Source organism: Larimichthys crocea, chromosome I (assembly GCF_000972845.2).
Source record: "Larimichthys crocea isolate SSNF chromosome I, L_crocea_2.0, whole genome shotgun sequence".
Taxonomy (NCBI): domain Eukaryota; kingdom Metazoa; phylum Chordata; class Actinopteri; family Sciaenidae; genus Larimichthys; species Larimichthys crocea.
The window spans coordinates 25,004,351-25,025,588 of NC_040011.1; the positions used below are offsets into that span (position 1 = coordinate 25,004,351).

At 38.2% G+C, this 21,238-nt stretch overlaps 1 protein-coding gene across 3 annotated transcripts in view; it reads right to left on the reverse strand.

Moving 5' to 3' along the window:
• The window catches only part of LOC104927929 (ecto-NOX disulfide-thiol exchanger 2-like), a 161,224-nt gene that overhangs the window by 1,626 nt on the left and 138,360 nt on the right, over positions 1 to 21,238 (reverse strand). For 2 of the 3 annotated variants that reach the window (XM_027284239.1, XM_010742120.3), the window contains 5 exons: positions 20,195 to 20,382; positions 13,355 to 13,495; positions 7,627 to 7,683; positions 6,727 to 6,832; positions 3,040 to 3,125 (listed from right to left, as the gene is read on the reverse strand). In XM_027284239.1, coding sequence (XP_027140040.1) covers positions 3,040 to 3,125; positions 6,727 to 6,832; positions 7,627 to 7,683; positions 13,355 to 13,495; positions 20,195 to 20,382 — 578 coding nt within the window. The remainder of the gene's footprint in view (positions 1 to 3,039; positions 3,126 to 6,726; positions 6,833 to 7,626; positions 7,684 to 13,354; positions 13,496 to 20,194; positions 20,383 to 21,238) is intronic. The other variant, XM_027284241.1, reaches the window with a different exon arrangement.

Here is a 21,238-nt window from a genome sequence, read left to right on the forward strand (position 1 = left end):
ACAATATGAACTACATGACAGGATTTACGCTGGCTCACAGCACCCAGGTGGGCTGAGAAGAATCATGAAGGCTAAAATGACAATGGAGTCAGAAATCGACAGTACGAGCTGCTGTAGACTACCCACGGTGCCTTGCATTAATAACTAGGTTGTTCAAGCCAGGTGCTGATGTCAGGATGCATTAAGGTCCATCATGGAGATAGAACTGGTGCATCATTTTAGACAATGGAGCTGTGTGAGTGTGGAGCTGGTAGATAAGCAGAAAGGATTGGGCTTCTGGTTTACGAGTCCAGCCTGTGGTATTGACAAAACTCTGTGGGCTGCTTGATCTGCTCGATGCAGTGTTGAAACAACAGATACACAGACAAACAGCCACACATAGACAATAAAAAACACACACACGGTCATGTATAAACAGAGTTATGAGGGTTACTTGTAAAATGTAATCCAACTGTGTAAAACATGCTTTTTATTAAGCAATTCAGGCAGCAGCCTACAGACTTAAAATGAAAGTGCACATTAGATCACATACTTGAGTTTACAATACAACAATAACCTCTGAAAATAAAAATTTGCAGGTAAAACTCTCCTGTTAATGTTTCTTTGAATTAGATGTGGAGTCCTTGGATGGTGAAATCTTCTTAACAGCTAAAAGGCATAACTTGCCCTCTACTGTGATGTAGTTCTCATTTTCTGCTTCAAAACTAAAATAATGTTGTCATTTCCACTCAGTGAAAAAACTATTCTTAAAAAACGTACTGGCAACTTTTAATCCTTAATATATATATTTTTTTAATTGTAATCCTACCTATTTTGTATTATATATGTGTATATGTATGTGTAACATACACATACATGCCACACAGATGTTTAATGTAAAAGCTTGATGTTTTATAAAATAATCTTATTTGTTTATGTAAAAGCTTGATGTTTTATAAAATAATCTTATTTGTTTTAAAGATCAATATTACTCCTGTCTGTACAGTTAATATGAAGCTTGAGGAGATGGTTAGCATAGCTTAGCAAAAAGATTGGAAACAGGAGGAAACCGTTAGCCCGTCTATGCCTTTAAGATAACCAATTAACATGTTATATCTCATTTGTGATATGTATTTTCAATCTGTACAAAAAAGTTGTCGCTTTATAGAAATATGAGCTATACTCACATTCTGAAATGTTGACAATTGATTAATTAGTGACTTCTTTTGTTGAATTTTTGATCATCTATTTAAAAGTAACCTAACAGTGAGTGAAAGTGTTTCATTCAGCGTTGCACCTGTAACCACACCCACCCCACCCGTGATGTCACAGTGTATGAACCTGGAATACACTTCTACATCACGACAGTAAAGCGAGGAATTTCGCCACTGAAACAAGATGTTCAAGTGATGCAATTTATTCAGCAAAAATACCATAACATTCGCTGGTTTATGCTTTTTAGATGTGAGGATTTGATGTTCATTTCTGTTTTATATGACTCTAAATAAAATATCTTTTGGATTTTTGGACTGTTTTGATGGTTTGTCTGCCAACAATCAAAACAAGCACTCTGAAGACATGACCTTAAGCTCTGGGACATTGTGATGGACTATTTTCTGACATTCTGAAGATTACATTTTTAATCAGTTTATCTAAAAGTAATACACAAAGTATTCAATAATGAAAATGTTCACTACTTGGTGTTTGGGAGGGGTCTGTCTGGCTACTGGGTGAAGATGACAAAACTCAGCTCGGTTAAAAGAAATCAGGCTGACTAACAGCCTAAACAGTGCCAGCAGTAGCAGCAGCAGCAGCAGCAGACAGACACAGCACATGAATATATTTATCAATAGGCTGTGCATATGGGGACGTGCAATAAAATTAGACAGTGATAACTGCAAAAGGAAAGAAACAGAGAGCCTGCTAATAGAGCAAATAATAACCTCCTTATATTAAGGCTCTTGCTATTAACAAAGTAGAACAAGCTGAGGCCTAAAAGGTCAACCCAAGCAAGATTTTGACCAGTGTTTAGTCTGGCATCCAAATAAAAAAACTTGGTGGGGTAAACCTGCCATTCTGCTCCAACAACAGCTGGATTTTCTCAGCTGCCCATCTTAGTTATTATGGTTGAATCAGGCAGCTCCCAGTGTAACTGTGTAACTAACAGAGGTTTAACACAAAGCTACTATCTGTATTAATAGATATATCCATATCCATATTATAACAGACAGGGTATAACATACCAGACTGCATTAAATATGCTACGCTCATTCTACACTCATTCATCCTCCTCATAAATATATTTATGAGTTAATATTTGAAACATGTAACTGAATTAATCAAATAGTAAACATGAGTTGTATCTGAATCACAGCTTCAAAATAAAGAAAAATAAAAAGTGTAAAACTGGTGTAAATAAAAAAAAAAAAAGTGTGTACATTTTAATGTCTTGAAATCAGTAAAGATATAACAGGAGGTTAATAAAAACAGCATGCCAGAATTACAATATTACTTGATGATTTTATTAACAAACAAAACACAAGTCAATAGGTTGTGGGGGTCTTTTGCATTATATTTTTTTTCCAAAAAGGATATTGTGTCTGCAATGACAGGATGGCCAGAGATATATTTGTTAGAAATGGTCTTTCTAAAAAAATGAAAGACTAAAAAGTCACTCTGTCTATGTGCATGACCTTTTAACTTGAGTACCTCAGTTTCCTGTGTCAGGCTTTCTTATCAGATAAAAATATGAGTACACCTGCATGTTTTTAGCCTATAGCCTGTTTGTTTGCATACAGCTGTGGTAAGTACAGGTATGAAGCAGTGCAGCCTTAAATTGATGAGCGTGTGCATAACCTTTACCGAGATAAATAAAGGCTAAAAAAATCTCAGAATAAACGATGACTCTTGTCTGCACTTCAGGCTTGTTTACGTGCCAAGAGACTAAAATGGCACAGCAGGAACCTGGCATACAGCGGGCCCATATGTCGGACCTACGGGGAAATTAAATCTATGTCACTATACCTAGGATGAGTGTGTGTGCGTGTTTCTGCCTGTTACCTTGGTGTCCAAACGCTGCAGGTAGGAACAGATGTACTCGATGCTGGCTCCAAACGGGTGGACATTCAGGAATGTTGAGATGATACCTGAGGTTGAACAAATAGGTCACACAAACATGTTAATTGTAAAGACATACCTTGTCACATAGCTCCAGCTATTGAGTGGCTGACACTTGTCGAACACTTTAAACCACAACAAAATATTCAAGAAAGCCAGTGTGACTTATTCTTCCTCATCTTGTCTGACTGAAAAACAACCAAGGATACATCAAGTGGCTCTTCTCAGACTCCCAACACTGTTAAGAGCCTCTTGTATATTGTGCCTCCAGATTAGAGGGAGTGTTTGATGACGCTTTGATGCTGTTATCTCTCATCAAAGCTGTGTACTACTGCAACTCAAGCTCAACCAAACCATCTGCTCTCGACTCTCTGATGGGGCCAGGAGAGAGATAATCCTCAACCTCTGCTTGTCGTTAGAACACTGAGAGGCAAGACGTCAGCTGAGATGTGGGTCTTGAGATCATTTGACCTTAATGTGTGTGTCTGCATGTAGTCAGGCAAAGCATGAGATGAACAGCCTGGCTGAGGTTCAGACTTTCTACACAGGACAAACTCAGATTTATACAGCTTGTGTCCTATTTTGGTAGTTCTGCCCAATGCTGTACTTCAACATCTTCCCAACAAAACAATAAGGCTTGATATAGGTTAGAATATGACCTACTTTAATAAAAAAGAAAAATTATTATGTTGTTGACTGCATCAAGTTCAAAGCAGGTACTGCAAAAATAGCCTAATATTTGAAATATTCAGCTTTTTTTATCATATCGTTTACTCGTGGCCTGATTCCCACATCAACACTCATCGACAACCCAGATTCCAAAAAAGTTGGGAACAGTATATTTAGTGGATACAGTACAAAGAGATGATATTTTAATATTCAAACTGCTAAACAATTTTTTTGGGAAATATACACTCATTCTGAATTGGATGCCTGCAACACATTCCAAAAAAGAACTGTGTGTAGCTTTCAGCATTAATGGTGCCTTCACAGATGTGCAAGTTAGCCATGGACATTAACACAACAATCATAGATGCTGAATCTTAAACTTTGCACTGGTTACAGTCTGGAAACAAATAGTGAAATGTGGTTCTTTTAATATTAAAAACATAGATTTATAGAGTTTGTGGCTGGACAAAGATTTGACCTCAATATTTCTAAAATCTTACACTTACAAAGGTTTGTAAAATCATATTATTACTGATGACAGAAATAATTGCCGAAATTACAAAAATAAGACCCAAGTTGTAATAAACCAGCAGCCCAATAACAGTTCACTGAAAACACTCACTGAAAAAGACACTCACCGCACAAGAGAAACTTTTGCTTCTCATTTTTATTGAAGGAAAAACTTCAAAGATTATGCAGCTGCGCACATCTACATTCACTCCATGGAGGCAGAGAGAAGGCAAAGAGATTCAACCCTTTAGTTTCTGACGAAACATTTTACTTCAGGAGCCAAGTGTCCCCCTTTTTTCCCGCGGTGCTCACGTTAACTCAGGATCAAACAATACGTCAAGAAGACTGATTCTGCCATAGGAAGGTGCCAGGATTTTTAACTGTGGTCCATTTCTGCCTCAGCAAACAGCCAGAGTGGGCATGAACGGAGGACAAACACCATTGACTACCTAACTATCTGTGAGCCAATCACACAGTCACTCTGCTATGAGACAATAGACACAGGTATTTCTGGCACTGGAAGAATAGTAAAACTGGGCACAAATGGATAGATAGAGAATGTACTATCATTTGGTAAACTCTAGCACAATTTGCATTTTCTTTCTACTCCCTAACAAGATGCAGCAAGTTTTATCTCGCATGCTTTGAGCCAACGGATGTCCTTGACAATTAACATGTGAAAATGCAGTGTGCCGGAAAACAACAAGCAGCAAAATAGGACAAGGCTTTGTTTATTTCTATAAATAATGTAGTTTATTACACACAAGGGAGATAGATGTTGGCCATATTTTCCATTATAATAAAGTCCCACTGTGTTATGTAATCTAATGGGTAAAGTGGGCTCTTTCTCTCTTCATATCTTCGTCCTCTCTCGCTCTAATGGCTGTGTAATTATGCAAAGTTATTAACTCAAAGTGACTGAAGCAAATCAGAACAACCCAACTGCGGTCGAGGTGGTGGTAGTCCATGTTGTGGTTATGTTATACAAGAGATGGACAATAAAACAATGGAACAACACATTACAATATAATACAATCCAATTTAATAGCTTTGCAGTGAGTACTCCCTTTGAAAAACTAATTTTGTTAAATTTCTATTGAAGCCATCATTCATAATTGTTGGCATTGTAGTGTGGATTGTTGCTATTATTTTGTATGTTTTCTGTTAACTTGTGTTCAATTTTCAACCATGCTTCCAACAACAACTAAAGGATCAATGAATAACAGCAGAGCAGCATCGAAAGCATTAAAAAAAAGATGAAACAGAAATCATAAAATACTGTAGAGCAGGTCTTGTTAACTCTCAAAACTGTGAGTTAACAAAAATGAGTAAATCTACAGATATGTACTGCTCTGAATATTGTGGTGCTTTGAGCTAAATGCCAACATCCACATGCTCACAATGACAATGGTAGCATTCTGATGATTTGCAGTTTACATTGTTAACTACTTTAGTTTGGCGTGTTAGTGTTCTAACATTTACTAATCATTTGAAATCATTCTACAGTTATTTTAGCTGATGGTGGCGCTAGAGGAAAATTCAGGGAATCACCATGATCTGCGCCAGATAGTTACAGAAAAACACCTGTGAATTTGTCTGTTTGATAGACGGTGATCACCTGGCCTGTATCTTTTGAAAGTGCCTGCCCAGTTTCCATTGGCAGTCGACAACCAATCAGATATAACTGATGCAAGCAGCATCTACACTAACCTCTTTAGCAGACGCCATTGTTGTTTCTGATCAATCACTTCTCACAGATGTCACACACACCTAGTGTTAAACCACACCCATAGCTCATAGTGTAGCTGCCAGTAGTTCCTCATAGGATGCTGATTGGTCCACAACCACTGTGTTCATACACATATAGCTTGAAGCCTGGCAAGATGGATTCCTGCATGATCTCAAGAGGTTAGCTGCCTCACATGGAACTCCATCTTCTAGTTGCTGAGATATTTTAATAGATCAAAGCAGTGGACAACTGACTGACATCAACATCCCTGGAGTCAAGGTGCTATCATGGGTAAAACTGCTGACTGCACTAGGAATAAATGACTATAAAGCAACTAAAATTTGGGTTGTCAAAGGTACCCCTGTAGCACCTGCCAGAGATAAAACTCAAAGTGAGTGAATAAAAGATGAAAACTGTCTGTCAGGAAGTTCATAGACTTAATCAAAGTCCTGACTTGAATATAAGTCACTCTGCAGAATCTAAACCCAAAATGACCCAACCGTGATATTCATGTGTCAGTTATCGCATATATGTCCTGTCAAGGTTAACTTTTAAGGCTAAACTTTGTAGCACTTCAGAAATGAGCATCAGCTAAATCATGTATTTAATGTTGTTTTGTTTTTATGCTTTATATTACGGAGATATGTCCAAAAAGACAAATTTCCACCACTGAGAAAAACTGTATTGTTGTACGGTAAATGCAGTGATGCCATAGTGCATACCGACTAGCAGTGCATCCCTCTCAGAGTGCACAGGACTGGGAGGCTTCTTTTCTGGAAGACCTTCTTTTTCCTGACTGCAGGACACCACAGATGATGCTGTTACATCCTGAGGAAAGACACACATGCAAAAAGCCTTTTCAGTCAAACAGTAGAGGTCACGAAACACCCACATAAGACCAACATACTGTAGCATTGCAATTACACACTGATGCTACTGAAAAAACTGAAAAGCAAGTAGTTTTACATTTGAGGATGTACATCAATATACATGGCAAATGCACAATATGTATTAATAATCATGCACTGTAAGCAAATGCAAAAATAGACAATAAACATAACATAATCTACATAAAACAAAAGACAAGAGGATGAGAAGAAAGACAAAAATTAAGCCAGCAGCGTGAGTTCTTACAAAGGGGGGGAAACAAAACAAGAGAGAGAAAAATAATGCTAATGATCAAGCTGTTGTTTACTGTGAATCTGTGACAACCTGATACACGCAAGTGAGGACAGAGGAGGAAATTTGAGTCTGCACAAAAAAGACATTATGTGCGTCTTGTGTTTGTGAAGCTTGCTGATGCAAGGTGGCCTATTCTTATCAGGACGCAGTGGCCTTCAAGTTCTTGTCTGAGAGCGTGTGCATGTATGAGTTTGAGTATGCACATTTCCTGTATATGTGTCGTGGTATGCTGCGGCACAGGTCCTTCATTTCCTAACCCAGTTGTGTCCGGGAGATTTATTTAGTGACAAGTGCAGTCCCTGTGAAGACTGGCCAGTAATGATATGTCGTGTCAGTGGAAGAGTTAAGGGTGAAACGGGGGGCGGGGGGATACATAAAAAATGGGGAAAGACAAACATTTAGCATGAAGCAGTGAGGGCTCTGGGTTTTTTCTCACTTACGCTGACTTGATTAGCACTCTGCTCGCTCTTTCTGTCATCTCGCTTTAACATCTCCAGCTAGAGTCAATTAGAAAAATGAGAGAAAATGTCAATGAGACAACCACTAATGCAATCAGACACACCAAAACTCACTCTCCATCGTTCTCTGACTCTCTCTGACACTCTCTCTCTCACACACACACACACACACACACACACACACACACACACACGTAAAGGCACCAACAGCAGCGGCATGAACAAAGCCTAGTTTCAGAGGGACTTCTTCTGTACAAGACAAAGTCAGACAAGAAAAGTCAAATAGTTTATAGTCCCAGAATAGCAGCCAAAATAATTGGTGCAGTGCTGCTTTGAAAGTCATGGATTAATTTAATCAAAGTCGCATCCACAGCAGATAATGCATGCACGCAAAGAATAACTTCTAAATACATTACAACAGAACAAACTGTTTAAGATGACGCACTGTTTAAAATGATTAAAATAGCTTCTCTCTCGAGGGAGGCGATAACATGACAACAATGTTGACAGGTCTATGACCAAAGATGACATCTCGAGAGGAAGAGAGGATTTAGGAGACTATGGGACTGATACTGTAACTACATCATTAAACAGATACAGATAGGCAATAACTGTGTTGACAGTGACAATACTGCATGAATGCACACTGTAAATTAATGTTTTCATGGTTTGATATGTAATCTAGCATCCAATGTAAACAATGAACTTTCCTGTCACATTGGATGAGAGGAGCCTATGCCCCATAAAATGTGTTAACACAATGTGCAGTTATGTATGCATGATGCATTTCTCCTCATACTGTAAGCCTGCTAGTTTCTTTATGCTTGTTGAATAATTTTTTTCTCCACAAGATGATGAAATAGTATGAAATAGAGGCTAAAGTAAATAAATCCATACACCTAATCAATTACAGGCATACTTTATTATCTACTTGCGCTGGATTCTAACACAATTTCAAACAAGTTAATTGTTTATTTGCTGCTAATAATCAGCTGCTCTAATCTTCTTAATTTTCCAACAGGGACTGATAGAGGGTATTTTATCGCATGGTGATACAGGTCATGACAGAGTGATCTGATCTAATGTAGATTCAATGCTATTTAGTGACATCAGAAGAGCTGTGAGCTTTATGTGCTCTGAAAGAATTGTGATGAAGCAAGATATTAAACCTGCAACACAACACTGATATATCATCCCTTTTTATGTTAATATGTTGAATTTGTTGAGCAAAGCGTTATTTACATATCCAGCAGTTACGGAGCAACATTATCATTCATTTGGAGTTGTGTTCGTTTCAACATGATAAATGTTCAATAATAAATAAAAGTCCAATATTCAGTCCCTTCAACAATTAACTTGTGAGTTACTAAATGCTCTACTATGTTCACCAGCTAGTCACTAAGTATGCCTGTCTGCTGTTTGGTGCTGGGCCGTTTGTGTACAGAGGGTTTTTACAGCAATTCATTTAAAGAAATTGCCTACTGCCATGGAAAAGCAGTGAAAGTAAACCAAAACAGGAAAGTTGTGGGCCAGACAGCTAAACAATGAGCTGACATTTATTCTAAGGCTCTGTAAAGCTAAGAGAAGCTGCACATTCAGGTGATAATTCTCTGTAGATCACTATAGCCCTATTAAGTTCTGATGGACAAACAATCAAACACAGTTTCTAAATCAACTGGTGTTGTATGCATTAATAGTCATTCATTAGAGCACACATATCCAGATAGTATTACATCTGTGACAAGCTTGGCTAATAAAAAAAGGCTCTACCAATTTATCATTTGGGCTCTAATTTGGAGCAATTACTTTAAACACTCCACGCTGGTGGTGAGAGACTCTTAATCATTGGAACCACGCTAAGAGGGGACACAGCTTCAAAGTCATCATCAAGGACTGAGATAGATCAGGAGGATGCAAAAACCTGAGCCTTTTAAGTGATGGTAGCTGAGGGCAAAGTAAAGCGATAGTAGGGAGCGTTTGCTATGGCCAGATTCACTGGGGTTGTGCTAGTGTACCCTTAGAATAAAGGTTCATTGGGGGGGTGCTGTGCATGTGTAGTAGAGGTCTTCATACTTGCTGGGAAAAGAGAGGTGGGAAAAGTTGATGAAGCTGTGACTTGACAAGCTCCAAATGACGCACAATCGGCTTGTCTCAGTTGACCATCGCTGCTCATGTTGCAGCTTGTCAGTTTCACACTGACAAATTACTCTTAAAAAAGCCAAAATGCTACTGTTTCTCCAAACCTTGCTGTCTCAGCCGGCTGAGCATTTTTTTTCCTACTTGACAATTCACTTCTCACTCAAGTTCATCTACTTCATTTAGTATTTGTCTCCCCCCCTACATGCAACTTTTATAACCTGTCATTCTTACTTCTGCTTACCTGATGAACTGACTTTTTGCACATTTTTGTTACAGCTATGGGTGGCACAAAGGTCAGTCAAGTATGGGCACAAAGCATAAGAAATCATGTTTGATGCATGTTTAACACCCATTGCACCAAATATCAGTAAGGAAAAGTAATGTGAAAACAGATGAAGTCCAAAAGGGAGGTCAGCGCTGTTTTCTCCAGTGTAGCTGTACACTGTCTCATGGGTTTGTCCAGAAATAACTGGACATAAAATACTGTCATCTTCCTTAACATCACTTGAGGACAATATCTTTGCTGAGGTTCAGATGATGAAGTATCTCTGCTTCTGTACATCTTTGCTTATATGAAGAGGTGATCCTCCAGAGAACAGGAAAAAGTGGAGGGAGATATTCACCAGCAGAACAATGGGACAACTAGAGAAACTAAACCAAGAATCTATTGTCCCTAAAGAGAGAAAACCATCTTCTTCTGTACAACTGTAGTCCACTGGGAGACAAATCTACAATGTAACTCAAATCCCCTGATATGTAATAAAAATATTGACAATAGTTTATTTTATGGGGCCATTCATTTCTGAATTATTTTCTCATATAGTCCTAGAAAGTTTCCTGGAAAGAGCTTGTCTCATGATCTGTCTCTAAAGCCACAAAAAAAGAGGACAATGCAGGTAGATGGAAAATAAATAATGTTCTTATTTGAACAAATAATGTTCACAAAAAATAAACAAAGAATATAATGAGATAAGATCTATTCATCGGTCCCAATGCCAGAAACATAAAGGTGAGTGGAGTTTAAATCAAGGAACCATGGCAGAGACCATTGTGCTGAGGACAGTGCAGACTGTTAGAGGGTGAGGCACATATAAAAGAAAATGCTAATCTGCAGCTGAGTGACCTTCCATCAGCTCACAGCAGACCAACATGAGCAGCTCTGAGGATCAAAAAGATGACATGAGGACAGAAACTTGAGGTGACATCAGGTACCACTTTACAGTACCATTTTAGCATTATCATTATCCAATTACATAGCTGATTGAACCTAAAGCTCATTGTCATGTTAGTCCTTTAGTTATTAACCTTAAAATAAATTATATCCTATGAAAAATCATTTAAAAAATCAGTGATGTTCAGTATTTTTTAAACCTCTGTACAGTTCGATCTCTCCAATTTGTGTCTGCTCTAAAGTTCAGGGATGGTTCTTGCACAGCACAATGCAACAAACTTGTCAGCCTATGAACCGCCTTTCCTCACTCAAGGGCATCTATATGGTCGCTGTTAAACCAAGAAGATCACAACCTCTTTATTCCCTGTTTCCAAAGAATAATGAGTTACTTTCAGGTCTGGCTTTTCTAAAACGCTCCCACTTACTGCTGACTCCCAATAACCAGGAAGGAAACAGTTGATCCCATCTCTTGTTTTATGATGTAACATCAACACACAACATTATAAGAATGAAACCGGAGACATCATAGTGATGGCAATGAATGTACCCAGGGTCATTATCCCAAGATATGCAAACATTTTCCGCTTCAGAACTACATATAGTGAAATAAATCTCTTAAAAGGATTTTATATGCCATTAAATGCCTTTTATGACACAGGGAACAGCTCCAGTTTCTACAGTAGCTCATCACGGACAAACTAAACTCTAGATAGAGACTAGATAAACTCTAGATGCCACTAAATCCTACACACCATTTCTTTAAAAAACATTATGACTGTAAGTGTTTCACTCATCTTAATTTATAATCTAATATTAAGATTTTTATGATAGCAAATCCCATATTTGATACTATTTATGGTTTGCATTCATATCACATAATGAAGAATTACTGCCTGTAATTTTATCTCAATCAATAACTTTACATGCACTTAAAAGCCTAGTATGTAGGATTTAGTGGCATGATTGTAATTGCTGATTGCAACCCCCTTGCTCACCCCCTCCTTCATGAAAACATGAAAGGTCCTACATAGAGCCATAGTTTGGTTTGTCCCTTCTAGGTTACTGTAGAAACAGCAGTTCAAAGTGGTGTACTGCATGGAAGAGGATCTACAGCGTTTCTAGATATAAAGGCTCAGCACACAAAAACAGAATGATTGTTATTTTCACATGATTATCCACTAATGAAAAGATAGTTATGCATATTCTATTCAGTTCCTGCCATATTCTATAAATAGAGCCCCATAAATCTGACACACTGGACCTTTAAGTAACCAGATTATTCAGATGAACCAGGTAAACACGTTTATATAAACTTTAGAAAGTGGCTGACCTTATTTGCATGACATTTTAACTTTAATTATACATCTGTGTAGTTGTAAAAAGCAAATCAGATACCCGGTTACGCGTATTAGTAGAGAAATCAGGTATCCCTAATCCCCTCCCCTGATCGCTTTAACCAGGTCATTCATTTACATGGTATTTAAGATATTGGTTTACTGGAGAAAGCTTACTGTAACTATCGTTACTCAAGTGCACATAAACACATTTCCTGTTCTTTTTCCCACAGCCGTATCAGAGCTGTATTGAGTTACTGCTAATGCAAAGCAAACCTTGCACTACTGCTGTTAGTTCACATTAAAAGCATTCAACATTGGATGGCTTTTATCGTGAAACAGCTGTTAGTGCTAACCGCAATCATTCATAAAACATGTATCTACCACATGGCATGATGGGAAAGGGAAGATTATTGATTGACTTCTTCATTAAAACAAAATGAATTTGTTCGGCTGAACTGTAAACAGATACTCAAGTTGCTCTTCTGTTGTATTTCTGAGAAAGACACAGCTTAGTGTGCAGTACTGTAGCCTGTAGTTCTTTCTTTGGCCATGGTATCCATGGGCATTGCCAAGTGAATCAGGACATTACAACTTTATTTATACCATGGTTTTGATTTCAATTTCTCCGTCTGTTCCTTTAGTTTCTTGCCTCAATCTTAAATTACTGTTTAAATTGTCTTTTAAGTACTTCAGATGATCTGTCTTTTTTTAATTTTCTGTTTGTAAAGTCATGCTTAATACCAAAGATCTAGACTACTTGCTCATTATCAGTGCTTTTACGGCAAACTTCCATCTTTCATTTACTGTGCTGGGTTGATTCAGGGACAAATCATTAGACATCTCTTTAAATGCACCAAAATCTACACTAAAATGCAGGCAGTGGTGTGCTGAATCATTTTCCCAATATACCGTATTCGTCATGCACTGAAACTCATTATGGAGTAATTTCTTTTCTAACTAGACCACAAATTAGGCACGTAAGATTTGGGATTTCCATTTAAACACACTGGCAGCCACACCAGTTTTTCTCTGACTTCACATGTTATGTTTGTTTTCTTCTTACCTGTAGTGTCTGTGTGGTCTGCAGATTGTGCAGTCCTGCCTTGAGGTCTTGGATTTGGTTCTTCAGCTTCTGTTTGTCTTCTATACTCTTCTCAAGCTCGGCCTCTCTCTCCTTCAACTGGTCCCTCATTCTTAGCAGTTGCTAAATATGAAGAACAGTGGTTAGCCATTACTTTTCTTATTAGACATTCACTAGTGCTGTGGAGAAAATGCTGAAGGTCAATGGTGAGGTCAAGAAGGAAGAAAGTGTTCAGGAGCCATTGATGTCTTATGCTGTATTTATTGATGCTTGGCCAAGGAGAATTAGAGACACTCTCATGGTGCATCAGAAGTGCCTGAGTCGGTCTCACATTCTGCCCAACTCAACCTGGTGGATAGATTTTAAACCCCAAGATAACACCACAAATATTATACGCCCAGAATTAGCCAAAGAGAATGTTTTTATTCATGCTGGTGTTATTGTCAGCATATTCTAGTCTGGAGACACTGTTGTCTGTTTACGCAGATTGAAACGTCAACCACAAGCTATCTATTATGTCTTTTACCCTGGCCACCACAGTGTTGAGATAGACTGGCACCTACCGTTCCCAATCAAAGCCAAACAACTTATACTGCCGAGGACCTCAAGGCCCACATGTGACCATATGTAACCTAAGGATAGAAAATTCCATAACAATATCATCTTACCAACTGTTTAGACAGAGGGAGAGTGGGTTCTTCTGATTCAGGGTACCATCAGCAACAGTAAGATTCTGACCTTAACAGGGGTGAATCAAAAGGTGAAATTCTTGTTGGAATTCTCTTATCTTCTTTTAATGTGACGCTGAACAAATTCATCAGTTACAGTCGTGCTGTGTATCATTATCTAATTACATAGCTGACTGAACTTGCAGCTCATTGTCCCACCAGCCCTCTTCCCTCTTACCATGCTGAGCCGTGGCAGGCTCACCAGAAATGAAAACACAAGAGCTAGTGGACCATACTTGCACTCAAATACGGCCTTTGTTGTAATTCAATAGGTGACCTGTAATGAAATTACATCTTTGTAGTAGTTTGAACAATGTGCTTTCGCTCAGTCATAGCTGGATCATCCATTGGGGATTCTGGGCATGGGCTCCCAAGCAGACCCAAACAGAATGATATAATTGGTAAAAGCTCTCCCAGTAGTCTAAAAAATGGAACAATGAAGCACAAGTGAAAGCAGGAAACAAAAGGAAAAGTGAGAAAAAGAGGAGAGGGAGGCATCAATATTAATAAGTGTGCTATCAATTGACAGATTTTTGTTATCAAAATGAAAACAATCAAGGTCATTGAGGAAAATGTTCAACAAGATGACAATGCAAGCTAATCCAAAGGCTACCGTTAGCACTTATCATTAGCTACTACTAAAACAGACCTGAAGACTTTTGTTCTCTTGAGGGGAATTTAATATTGGATTACTCAAAAACTACACAGTAAGAGTAGTTCAGAATAATACTGCAAATAATGTAAGAAGTACTAAGTCTAAGCATACATGTCTTGAACTAAATATGGGAGAAATAGATTTTAGCTGACTGATTTCATTGGGATTAGTGTAAAACTTAAATTACACACCAAAAGTACAAGGGCGGCTGGTTTGCCCACGTGATTGCAAATGGCAGCTGTAGTATTAGGACTATTTTTCAGTGATGTGATCTGTCAAATATTGATCAGCTCTGGTCCTTTTTTAGATTAGTTAGTAAGGAGTGGAAAATCATTGAACATTGAGAGTCACACAGATGCAAGTTTAGATCTGCTATGCTAGTAATGTGATGGGGTGTTTTAAGAACTGCAGAAGAATCTGTTGAACCCATGGGTGCATACTCCAACATTAATAACAAGTTTGGGATTGTATGTAAGGATTTAACCACTGTTCATGGACAGAGTGATGCACCTGTCTCATTTAGATCAGAACTTTGGTGTTAGTTATCTAACTCAGATGCTTCTGAAAAGAAACATGGTGTTCTGTTGTGTTGTGTGTGTATGTTAGTTGACCTATGCTGTTTGAATCCTTTTTTTAAATAACGAGAACAACGAAAGGGGAGCTGAGTAGAGGAAATGAGGAGAAGAGGAGGAGATCATCAGGCAGACAGACCAACACAGAGACAGTCCTGGGAGAGCTTAGGAGGAGAACAGAAGCAAAAGAGCAACTGGAGAGGAGGAGACCGTCAGACAGAGAGACAGACAGAGAAGGCACAGAGACAACCTCTGGAGAGCAAAGAAGGAGAACAGGAGTGGAGACAGTCTGACAGGAAGGAGACAGCAACAGGTGTCTGTGTGTGTGAGGACAACCTACATTAAACATTATCATCATGACAAAGCAAAAAAAAATCAAAAATCTTTTTTTAATATCAGATACCTTTCTGATATTTAATATTCCATATATGCCCTGTATTCAATATCTGATTTATTAAAGAAAGAAAAAATCCTGACCACCATACAAGTTGGCTAGGGGCCCATCAAAGATTTGTGCCCAGAGGTCTGTAATTTGATGATTCTGGTTTGTGTGCAGTGTGTGTCAAGTGAGGTGAAAAATGAGCACTGGTATGGAGACAGTAAACCAGGGAGTGATTCAGGCAGACCTGCACATAATGAGCTCTTCTGCATGTCCAAGACTTCATTCATACATAGTATTAAAATGTTTTCTGCACATCCTATCTAGGAATGATGCAATTACTACCTAATATTTGTACATTTTGCATCATCATGATCTGTGCTATGCTGCACCGTGTTTATTTTTGGTTTACACTTTGCAGGGCAGGTGAGAAAACAGATGGGTGGGAAAAAAACACAAATCTGGTCATCTTATCTGGCACTGTGTTGGTGAAGGAAGAACTGGCTATGCTGAAATCTTGGTTAATTTACTGGGGTTAAAAAAGGAAAGGCAAACTTCTTTTGGATTTTAGGTTTCTGTGTCACAGCAGATCCTTTCATATTTAAGTTCTAGCTAAAGAGTGTCTGAACAACTAACAAGCAGAAATCTGAAATCTGAAAATCAACTAGATATAATCAATTTTGAACACATAAGCCTGGTAACTTCTGTTTTTGGAAATCTTATCAGATAATGGAATACACTGCCCTCTGCATGTTAATGTAACAGCATGTGTTGCTATTGGAATATAACAGACATTCAGATCTCAGATAGCTGTACATGTAGCAGGTACTTGAAAGCAAGTATCAGCTGAAAACAGAAGCTGACATCTGATGTTGCCAACCAACTGCTTATCCAATCTGCTATCATGATGCAGACAGAAAAACTGGGTGTTTGAGTGTATTCTACATAAACATTATGTGGGTTATGTTTGTCAGAGCAAGTGCATTGCACAGAGAAAAAAGTGGAATGGTATATGCCTGGTAGAAATAGGTTACTACTTAAAACATTATTAGATGTCCAAAAGCAGAAAATTAATTTAGAGGCTTGACTCAAAACAGTGAAATCCAAACAGCGACTGCAGAACTGTTGCACAATTTGTTATAATTCTGTGCTGAATACAATATTGTCAAGCACCAGAAGCAAATCTCCACATATGCTTTCCAGCCCTCAGAGACTGAACCTTGTCACAGTGATAAACAGAAGATTGTGGTTGCGCTGTGCAGCTCCCTGGTGTAAACATGTATGTGCCTGTAATTTGGAGCATTGGAAAACAGTTGTGCTCAGCCAACCTTTCACAGGTGAATATTATCCTAAAAATGTCAGCATTTGAGCTTTTGGCAGTATATGAATGAAGGAACATGTGTAAAAAATGTATGTATGTATGTGTATCTCAGCTTGTCATTATACAGTAGTAAACCACAGTGACATGCATATTTTATCAAGTGTGAAAAAGGCTCTGACGAAAAGACAAGTTAGGTTTACAGGATGTAACTAGAGAGGCACTTGGGAATAGACTAAAATAAATACAATATAAATGTCTTTTAGGTTACAGGGTGAACATCAGTACTCACTTTGAGACTGAGAGTGGCACTGCAGGCTATATGTATCTACTGCTAAAAGTTCAGCCTTTCAAAGCCCAGAGAACAAATACATTTGAGACTGGGGATAAAGTATTCAAATTATCCTCACATATGAGTTCTGGAGACACATTTCATGAAGGTGATTATGACACACTTTGTCAAATGAAATGGAAATGCCTTGAAAACAATATTTTCTCTCACATCTCTTTGCTTTAAGCAAGAGTAACTGCAGGCTGGGGCTATTTGACAACCCAGCAGGTGATCAGAAAAGTGGATTGCTGCCTGAGGAAATGTTTTCTTTTTTTTTCCAGTTGGATTACTAAATGTTCCTGAGGGTAATATTCTATTAAATGTGGCCTAAAGCTGTGGTTCTAAGTGCTAGTCCTCATGTCACAAAGACTGTTTTTGTTTGACATTTTAGCCATTTAAAGAGAGTAATTTATGTCTAAATGCCAAGCTGTATTACTCAGACAATAACAAATTGATTCAAATCCTGGCCCCTCAACACACACATGCCTGCAGCTACCAAACTTTGGATCAGATTAGGTTAAGTTAACAAGCATTACTGTAAGTAAATGTTGCAAAGAATTCAGTATTAAAGGTGCAAATACAGTAAAGAAACTGAAAATATGATCAAGTGGTACTGTGTGAAGCTAAATATATGAATTACTGAAGCAATACAGTAGTGTGACAAATCCATAGAGTAGAAGAGTATAGTGTGGGAGCATCGCCACACTGCATTGTCAAGATGAATCATAGCAACAATTCATTGTAGTAAGTCAGCAACATCACAGATCTCAGTTTAAAATCAAATGAGTCTGTGGATAAATGTAACTATAAAGCATGGGTGTAAATGTTAGCGCTGTGGGAGTTAGTGTCACAATCTGCTCTCTAGCCCCTGCACATGTCTCCAAGTCCATGTACTTTCCTCCAAATCCCCACCCATCTACAGCTGCTCCCACTTCTCTCATCGGCCCTGTAGTTACCTGAATGACTGTGCCTACTTCTCACCTGCAACACATTCCCTCATCAGCCACTCACGTCAACTTCCATTGTTCCATTGTACCAGATTGATAATGTTATCGTGCTTGTCCTTCCTTTATTTTGAAAACCTGCTGTCTCATTGGACTTGAGATTCCTGCCTGCGCCTTTTTTCTCTCCATACGTTTACTTGTTGAGGACTGCTTTCCTGGTTTTGAACCTTGCTTGCCTCACTTGGAGTAAGGGAGGACAATGTACTTTTTTTTGTATTATTAAATCATTGAATTCTCATCAGCCCGCCTCGGTCATCTGCATATGGGTCCTGTTCCTGCAGTCCTGCTCACATCAGTCATGAGAGTTAGTGTATGAAGATGATAGCCAAAACAAAAAGTTACATTAATCATAAATTAAGGACAGAGAAGCTGATTATTTTCAGTATCGATGAATTATTGATCAATAAATTAACAGTTTTGTCTCAGACAGTCAGAAAAAAAGAAATATTATTTCCCAGAGGCTGACATATTCAAATGCCTTGTTATGTCCAAGTAAGTCTAAAATCAAAAGATGTTCAATTAGCTACATGACAAACTTTACATGGTTACAATTATATCATTGTAAAGCAGAAGTAACTGGAAGTAACTATCAAAATCATGGTCATTTAATCTTCAGTTGATCTAATTATCAATAAATTAGCAATTAGCTCTAACAACACCACCCTGTTGTTAGTTCTAGAAAAGACGTGACACATTTATTTAACTGGACAATGTGGATTGTGAACTGCTAGAAACCTTAGTGAAGCAACAGCCTCCTACACTGGCCAACCTTACGGTCCCTACACAGTCATTGTCCACCCACACAGGTGTTTTCACTTAGTACACCTGGAAGCAGCCAGTTTCATTACCTTTCGACCTGACCCATGAGATCTCTGATATTCCTTTTGACAAACTGAAACTGCCTGCAGAGGGAACATTTTCTCCCTCATCTTTCAGCTTGATTTCCACTAACGAATACTGTATATCCCTCCTGTGGCAGGGAAGGAAAGTTTCAAGAGGTAATTTATTCTTTATGTGAACTGATTTTATACTTGTTTTTATAGCGTACTGACAAATGTGATGATGTCGGTAAATACCTATTTCTCTACAAACGACTGTCTCAGCTTGTTTCTGTACATTCACAGCCCTGAATATGATTTGTATTATCACACAGCCGTAAGGTAGAGTCTCATCTTATCTTTGATAGAATCGCTGATTGCTGTCAGTTGTGATAAGCCAAAGTTGCTATGATTTACACTAAAAAAGGTCCCTCCACTCCCTATGAGTTTACAATGTCACAAAGAGCTGATTTAACAGCAATACAAATGATGACACAGAAAATGGCTTAGAGGTTTGTTGTCATGGACTGTCAAGGTATTGCCTGTGTGACTAAAATGGTCCTTTTGTTTTGCTTCTTATTTTCTCGATAAGTGAATAATTCCCAAGTATGACTGAGGCAGGATAATTTCACCCGCTTTCAAGGCAAATCAACTTGTTTCAAGAGTGTTTTGGAATCAAGTGACAGTGTGATTGTTGAGTGATCACTTATTATTCTGGTCTCAAAAGAGGAGCTAATACGAGAGAAACAAATGGTATTTTCTGCTTGTTTTAGAGGGAAAAAATGGTTATGACTGTCTTGACTTTGTTTTAGATGCTGACTTATTCTATTTGGTTTCATATTGCATGTGTCAAAACAAATGACTGAAGTCATCTGTTTAGTGGATCACAGGAATACCCCGTTATTTACGAATCCAGTCCATGTTTCTAAAACTGTTTCATCACAGCAGACCTAAATCATTTAGAGTCAATCTGTATGTCTTTTATTTTGTCAGTTCAGCGCTGAGGCATCTGATTACCTTCTGCATCCCTTGCAGGGCCTGCTGTAGGAAGCTGAGCTGTTGAGAGTGTGTGTTGTCCTCTTCACTGTTGATTGGTTGGTTCTTGCCGTGTTCCTGTTTGAGCAGCTCCACCTCGTTCCTGTAGGCGTCCAGCTGGCAGCGCAGAGAGTCGTTCTCCTCCTTTAAGGCTTCTGCTTGGGAAACACCTACAGATTTAGACGGTACACAAACACACACAATGACACATAAGATTGCCTTGGAAACAATGTAATCTTTCTAGTTTCTGTCTAAATGCCAAACTCTATTGTTCTGTACACTCTCCTTGTAGGTTCCCAATTCATGCACAAACATATTTCTGTTGTTTTACAAAAAGCCTATTATTATTTCTTTAGTCTGTAGCTGTGACTATTTTCACAAATTATCCAATTGACTCATCTGTGAACCTCACATAATACCCACTGACTTTACACTAGAAGTGATATTATCACAAGACTATATTCTTTAACCTCATACAGACGTGTTAAAAATCCATGTCATTTTTCACAACGCTGATGCAAAAATTAATTCGGTTTAATCTCCATAACAGGAAAAGTGTAGAGAAATCCCTCAGAGGCTTTTAGACAAAGAACCATTCTCCTCGTTTTACATTTCTGAACCAAATGCAGAATATGAGAGCCTTTAAGAAATTATGTTCCCATGCAGGCACTGAAATACAATCCCTTTTGAAAAATGCCAAAAGTGTCTTATCTCTAAATAGGCTTTTGACTTCAATAGGATTCTTCTTTTTCTTATTCCTTTCTTTTTACCTACTTTCCCGACAAAATTTAATTCACACTGACCTCAGTGTGACAAAATGCAGAACAAAGCAGTTTATTGATTTTTATCTGAAATCCACTGCTGATATATTAATAAATGCCCCAAATCAGATTTTCAGTACGCTCACACTCAAATGGCGTCTTGGAAGTCTAATATGATGCCAGCTCTGAAATAATATCTGATAACAGCCAAAGGGTTGGCCTGGTTGTGTACATAACATCTAATTAGTTTCAGTGGTTAAGATTA